Raw genomic sequence first — 7500 nt, forward strand, 5'->3', positions numbered from 1 at the left:
CTTTGGCCAATGCAAAAAAGAACTGTTTATCAAATCTTTACTCACTCACCTCGTTATTCTTTGATTTTGTGTTGTGTGTAATGATTTGTTCATTCTTGTTGTTGACTGTCTCTCTGCAGTGAGTGTGTGAGCACCTTCTTCCAGCAACAAACATGAACCAAGTGCGGCACAGGGGGCAGTCTGTCTCACTGCTGACGCTCATCGTTTTCATGTCGTCGTCGTCGTCGCTTTCGTCGTCTCCGGACAAAAATGAACTCCCCTGCGATATATTTGGGTGCTGCAAGAAGTCCAATTTTGGTGAGACCCCCCACCCTCCCTCCCCTCCCCTCCCTCCCTTCTCTCTCTCTCTCCCTCCCTCCCTCACACACACACACACACACACACATATATATATATATATATAGAGAGAGAGAGAGAGAGAGAGAGAGAGAGATAAACGCGCGTGCAATAACACACACACAACTACACGCGCGCGCACGCACACACATGAGCGTGCGCACACATCTGATTTTGCTAATTTAAAACCTTGGCACATTTTGTAGCATGTGCCTATAGTTGAACGCAATTTTGATTTCAATTTTCTTTGCCAAGACAGCTAGATGCGAGAACATAAAAGGGGATAAAGGTTATAGCGTTGTTCTCACCCTTCTCATCGGTTTATTTTCAGTGCACTACTAAGACACGCACGCATGTTTTCATACCAGCACACCTTACCTTTATTAGGGCTCTTTGTTGTTGTTCTTCTTGTCTGCAGTGATTATTTCTATATACACGGTTTGTTCCAGGTTGACAGCTAAGCGCTATATAAGCCTGCATTCTATTATCATTATTATACAATACCATACAATAACAAAACAAAAACAACCTGTATTCTACACAGGCCCAGGGGCCCTGGACCTTTCAGAACCTAGAGGCGGCTTCGACGCCAGGTACGAGGGTGAAGACATCTTCATCTACCACTGCGTGAAATACTTCACCAGCATGCACTGGTACCGGCTGCGCCCAGGAAACGACGTCAACGACGACGAAGATGATGGTGCTGTTGACATTGACGATGACAGCCGTTTGGTGCCCTACCCGTGGGGGGAAGGGGGGAGGGTGAGGTACCTCCCTGACCGGGAGGACAACCAGACGGTGCTGATTCGGACAGCCAGAACGGAGGACTCCGGAGTGTACGTGTTCGTGGCTAGCAACGGATCGGACAGCATCAGGGGCAGGTTCACACTGCAAGTGGACTGTGAGTCGCTTTGATTTCATTTTGATTTGACATGGGCACTTATTTACATAGCGCCTATCCTCAATTGAAGACCAAACTCTGAGCGCTTTACAAACTCGGGGTCATTTGCACAACGAGCTGCATATCTGGGTAGAGCCGACTGACGGCAGTCATTGGGCGCTCATCATTCGTTTCCTCTATCATTCAGTCAAATTCCAGGCACTCACGTATACACCCTCACACAGACATGTAACATTTTCCGTGTATGACCGTTCTGTTTATTTACCCCGCCACGCAGGCAGCCATACTCCATGTGTGTGTGTGTGTGTGTGTGTGTGTGTTGTTTGGAAGTGTGTGGTGGTGGGTTGTGTCTTTTGTCGTGTTTGTTTGTTTTGGTGTGTTTTGTTTTGGTGTGTTTGTTTGTTTTGGTGTGTTTGTTTGTTTTGGTGTGTTTGTTTGGTTTGGTGTGTTTGTTTGTTTTGGTGTGTTTGTTTGGTTTGTTGTGTTTGTTTGTTTTGGTGTGTTTGTTTCGTATGTTTCTTTTGTTGTGTTTTTGTGTATGAAGTTAGTTTTCATTTTATTTTATATTTTATGTAATTTTAAAGTTTACTTTGATTTCTTTGTTTCATTACGTTTCATTTTATCTTCTTTGTTTTTATTTATAGATGAAATTCATGTTTATTTGTTGAGTCCCTTCATTTCCAATATGATCTAGGTTTTGATCCCCTTTGCAATATATATATGGTATAGGTATTGAACCCCTTTGTAATATATATATGGTATAGGTATTGAACCTTTTCTTTCTTATGATATATTCCTGGTATTTATTCCCTTTCTTCTTAATGTAATCTAGATTTTGAGTCCCCTTCTTTCTGATAACACAGTCTAGATTTAAGCCCCTTTCTTTGGGATGTAATCTAGATTTTGAGTCCCCTTCTTTCTGATAACACAGTCTAGATTTAAGCTCCTTTCTTTGGGATGTAATCTAGATTTTGAGTCCCCTTCTTTCTGATAACACATTCTAGATTTAAGCTCCTTTCTTTGGGATGTAATCTAGATTTTGAGTCCCCTTCTTTGTGATAACACAGTCTAGATTTAAGCCCCTTTCGTTGGGATGTAATCTAGATTTTGAGTCCCCTTCTTTGTGATAACACAGTCTAGATTTAAGCCCCTTTCTTTGGGATGTAATCTAGATTTTGAGTTCCCTTCTTTCTGATAACACAGCCTAGATTTAAGCCCCTTTCCTTGGGATGTAATCTAGTTTTGAGCCGGATCTCAGTTTCTCCTAATCCGAGCAACACCTTTTCCTTCTTGTACAATCTAGGTTTGAGCCTCTTTATTTCTAACAAATGATATATTTGAGCCCCTTTCTTTTTTGTACATATACATATATTTAATCTAGGTTTTGAGCCGGACCCCAGTTTCTCCACCTACGAGCAGCCCGTGCAGTCCGTGTCCCTGGGCTCCAGCAGGACTCTGCGCTGTGCGGCCAACGTGCCGGTGTGCCGGGGTCCTTTTTACCAGAGCAACGTCTTCTGGGTCTGGCGCAACACCACGTCCGGAAAGTCCGGACTGCTCCGGAATTCCTCCCTGGAGTTTGTCACAGTCGTGTGCAAGTACGTTTTGTTTTTTCTGTGTGTGGGTTGAGATGTGGATAGGGTGTCGGGGTCTTGGGAGATAATCGTGTGGTTGGTGCAGTGGAGTTCAAGTCTTAGGGTTCAGGGTTTGAGAGTCCTGGCTGTGTCTGGCAGGGAGTGGGGTTAAGGTTTGATATGCCGTGTGTGTGTGTGTGTGTGTGTGTGTGTGTGTGTGTGTGTAGAGATATATAGGTACATAATGTTTTTCCTTTTTCCATGGTCAACTTTAGTATGTGTGCTGTCCAGTTAGTGTCTGAACTGAAATGACAGTTGGACAGCCACGTGAAGAAACACACACACACACACACACACACACACACACACACACACACACACACACACACGCACGCACGCACGCACACACGTGGTTTCTCTCTCTCACACCCTCTCTCACACCCTCTCTCTCTCACCTCTCTCTCTCCACACCTCCTCTCTCTCTCTCCCTCCCTCTCACTCCCTTCCTCTCTCCCTCTCCCTCTCTCTCTCTCCCTCTATCTTCCCCCCCCTCTCTCTCCCTCCCTCTCGGTCTCCCCCCTCTCTCTCTCCCTCTCTCTCACCCCCCTCTCCGTCTTTCACTCCCCCCTCTCTCTCTCCCACTCTCTCTCTCTCTCCCTCTCACCCCATTCAAACCACCATTACCAGCTTGTCACAAAAGAAATTGTCACGACATGTCGGAAGTAAGTAAGTGACCTTGCACTCATGCCCCAATAAACTAACTGTGGATTGTGACCCGTGTTGCAGTGGGGACAGCTATTTTGGCGGGAAATGCGACGTGCTCATTCGCCATGTTGAAAAAGAGTTGTTCAACGTGGAATTCATCTGCAAGCTTGACGACTCCAGTCTGAACCAGACTGTACGCTTCGTGCCGATCGGTCAGTGAGCCAGAGAAAGCTTTGGGTGAACATATACACTGATTAGGGAGGACAATGACATGGCGGGGGTTGGAGGTGGACCGGGGTTTTGGGGAGAGTGCGGGGGGGGGGGGGGGGGGGGGGGGGGGTAGAGACCAAGGGGAACTCAGACTGCTAAATTACGTCTTTAATTCGTTTATTTATAACATTTTTAAACCGTACTTGGTCATTTAAAAAAAAAAAATCATAAGCAGCATATTTTCCAGTAAAAAAGGTTCATAAACAGCATATTTTCCAGTAAAAAGATTCATATTTTCCAGTAAAAAGATTCATAAATAGCATATTTTCCAGTAAAAAGATTCATAAACAGCATATTTTCCAGTTTGTATTGAACGTACAGTAATCTACCGATGAAAATACTGAATAATCATTTCAAGGCTTCGTTTTGTCCGGTGGCTTTGCTTCAGTGACATCTAGCTCCATGTCAGTCTCTGAGTGGAACTTGATTACAACTCTAAGCAACGAAAGGTCGTTTTGAAGACCAGGTTTAATTAAGGAACGTAAACAATAACATCTTTCACATTCTGAACGAGCATTCATTTCTTGGAATTATAAATTTCAAGGAATGCTGCAGGCATTTTATTTGAGGAGCACATCAATGGAATATATATGTTTGTTTTTCCCCCCACAGACACTGATGTCAAATCATGGCTGCCATACGTGCTGGGCGTGGCAGGGGGCGCTGTTGTGTTGGCTGCACTGGTTGGTGTCACGTGGTGGCGTTACGGACATCGCATGGAATTCCTGTGCCGGAGTCCGCCCAGCAGAGGTGAAGCACTGATAGATGGTGGGCCTTTAGATAACAATCATGATGACGATGATGAAAGATGATGATTATTTGATAGATAGTAGGCCTTTAGATAACAATCATGATGACGATGATGATGAAAGATGATGATTATTTGATAGATAGTGGGCCTTTAGATAACAATCATGATGACGATGATGATGACAGATGATGATTATTTGATAGATAGTAGGCCTTTAGATAACAATCATGATGACGATGATGATGAAAGATGATGATTATTTGATAGATAGTAGGCCTTTAGATAACAATCATGATGACGATGATGAAAGATGATTATTTGATAGATAGTAGGCCTTTAACAATCATGATGGCGATGATGAGAAACGGTTATGACCTTACAGATAGTAAGTCTTTAACAACCATGATGACGATGATGATTATTTGATAGATAGTAGGCCTTTAATAATCATGTCAACGATGATGATTATTTGATCGATATTAGGCCTTTAACAATCATTATGGCGATGATGAAAATGATTATGACTTTACAGATAGTAGGTCTTTAACAACCATGATGACGATGATGAAAGATGATGATAATTACAGGAATGACAATAATGATGATAAAATAACAGTACCAAGATAACAGTAACAATTACAGCAACAACAACAATGGCGAAGAGGAGAAGAAGAAGAAGAAAAGCACCTGCAGAAGAAATAACTGTCAGTGTGTAATGTAGCCAATACTGCATTTAACCTGTCCATAGCATTTTTTTTCTTCACGTTTACAGATGGGGAAGCAGCAAGCATTTTAAGAAACTAGACGCCTGTCCAAGCTACCGTATTAAAACCACCCACAGCCAGAAACTCCATTTGCTTTTCCTTGTGTCGCAGCAAAATACTTTTGAGTCAGTCTTGCGTGATCATCTCACAGAAGACGTTGACTCGCACCAACTTCACATTCAGTTTGCATGTAAAAGACATAGGAGAGTTGAAGTGGCAGCTCTTACTCTCCTCAGTTTAGTTTTAACTCTCTCCATACGAACGGCGAAAGAGACGACGTTAACAGCGTTTCAGCCCAATTACCATCATCAAAATAATGCAAGTGGAAGGCTCTTATACTGAAGAGGTGAATGTTGACAAAGAATACCACAATTCTGACGACGGAAGCTAAAGGTTGGGTCATTCAGACACCCACTGGACATCCGAGGGGTCCGTGTAGAGAAGAGAGGACTGGCCGTACTGAGTTAAAACATCTTCAGCAGCGAAGAGCGTGTGTGAGAATTTCGAGTACGGACTTCTGAAGCGCGTTCAATAAGATCAACCATCATACTTCTGCAGTGACTCGTCAGTACGTGTGTAAATTTAAATCGGGCACCTTGGATTAAAGATCTTACTAGCAGGCCACAGCGTGGTGGGTTTTTTTCTCCTTTTTTAAAATTTTAGTTTAATTTTTTTTTTTATTGGTGGTTACTTTTCATAGGGACGTGTTCGAAACACAGGAGCACCACAAGGATGTGTATTGTCTTCTTTGCTATTTCTGTTTACACTGACCAAATTAGGTAAATGATTCTGAAAATACCTTACTAATTTTGCTGGTGACATGGCATTGTTTGGTTTGCATTTACATGAAGATTCACTTGCCAAATACTTTATTGCTGAAATCATGAGGAAGTTGTATATAGAAAACTATTCGCGGTTAAATGTGGGGAAGAAGAAGCTATTTGCGTTGAATTGCATGTGAAATATGAACGAACTTCTGTTAGACGTTACTGGTGGAGACAGTGCCTCATTTTAAGTATCTTGGACAATTTATTGATGCAAAATCATTACTGTTGACTGTGATCATGTATGCAAGAAAACTGTTTCATCTCAGAAAGCAAAAATCATTCAAAGGTAACGAAAGCGCACTACAAAAATTTTAATTGTGTGCAAAACATTCGTTGAAAGCTTGCTGATGTTTGAAATCTCTTCATGGGGACAGGGGGTAGGTGTACACTTGTCATGCATTGTGAGACTGGTTTGAAAGATAGTACGTCTTCAACAACTTCAACGACTGTCTCACAGGGATCTATACCAACATACTGTACCAACAACTGTCTGACAGTGATCTATACCAACATACTGTACCAACAACTGTCTCACAGTGATCAACATACTGTACCAACAACTGTCTGACAGTGATCTATACCAACATACTGTACCAACAACTGTCTCACAGTGATCTATACCAACATACTGTACCAATGCATACTATACCAACGTGTTGTCACGCGCAAAGCCCTGCATAGTTTGAATGATTCATAACACTCACTCAGCTGTGAAATTGAGATTTCACCTTCTGGTAGACGACATAGAATGCCAGCAGCTACACTGAAAAATGTGAACAAATTGTCTGTTGTTCCAAGTGCCATTTTCATTTTTAACTCAGCGTATTCTTATGAATTTGTGATTGTGTTATGGTACTGTATTCAAATTTTATTTCTGTTTGTTTGTGTTATTTCATTTCATTTGTTTCACTTCTTGTTTTGCTTTGATACTCACATCTGCATAATGTCATGTTCTTTGATATTGTTTAGTACACTTTTGTTACCGGTGTGACCTGATGTGTGTGTGTGTGTGTGTGTGTGTGTGTGTGTGTGTGTGTGTGTGTGTGTGTGTGTGTGTGTGTGTGATGTATTCATTCATTCATTTATTTATTTATTTATTATTTATCTGTGTGTTATAGGAGATGTTTTCTTGTATGGTCTACATTAATTTCATCCACTTTTTTAAGTGATTTCACTTTACATATGTTAAATCTGGTGTGAGTACTCGAGACAAAGAAAGATATAATTAGACCTCGAGGTTGTTTGTGTCATAGGTTGTGGCTTATTTCGTCGTATATCGTATCCTATTGAAGTACATGTTTCCAGTGAGATGGGAACCTGACACCTCCATAATGATGTAGCATTGATTACGTACTGTGGTTGCCAGCGTGTACCA

General features: G+C 41.9%; 1 protein-coding gene across 1 annotated transcript in view; it reads left to right on the forward strand.

The window, feature by feature from the left end:
- The window catches only part of LOC143275315 (uncharacterized), a 17317-nt gene that overhangs the window by 3765 nt on the left and 6052 nt on the right, over positions 1 to 7500 (forward strand). The window contains exons 2-6 of the mRNA XM_076579318.1: positions 120 to 297; positions 881 to 1237; positions 2619 to 2832; positions 3595 to 3725; positions 4396 to 4533. Of these exons, the coding sequence (XP_076435433.1) occupies positions 153 to 297; positions 881 to 1237; positions 2619 to 2832; positions 3595 to 3725; positions 4396 to 4533 (985 nt within the window). The 5' untranslated portion in view covers positions 120 to 152. The remainder of the gene's footprint in view (positions 1 to 119; positions 298 to 880; positions 1238 to 2618; positions 2833 to 3594; positions 3726 to 4395; positions 4534 to 7500) is intronic.

The sequence above is a fragment of the Babylonia areolata genome, chromosome 30 (assembly GCF_041734735.1).
Source record: "Babylonia areolata isolate BAREFJ2019XMU chromosome 30, ASM4173473v1, whole genome shotgun sequence".
Taxonomy (NCBI): domain Eukaryota; kingdom Metazoa; phylum Mollusca; class Gastropoda; order Neogastropoda; family Buccinidae; genus Babylonia; species Babylonia areolata.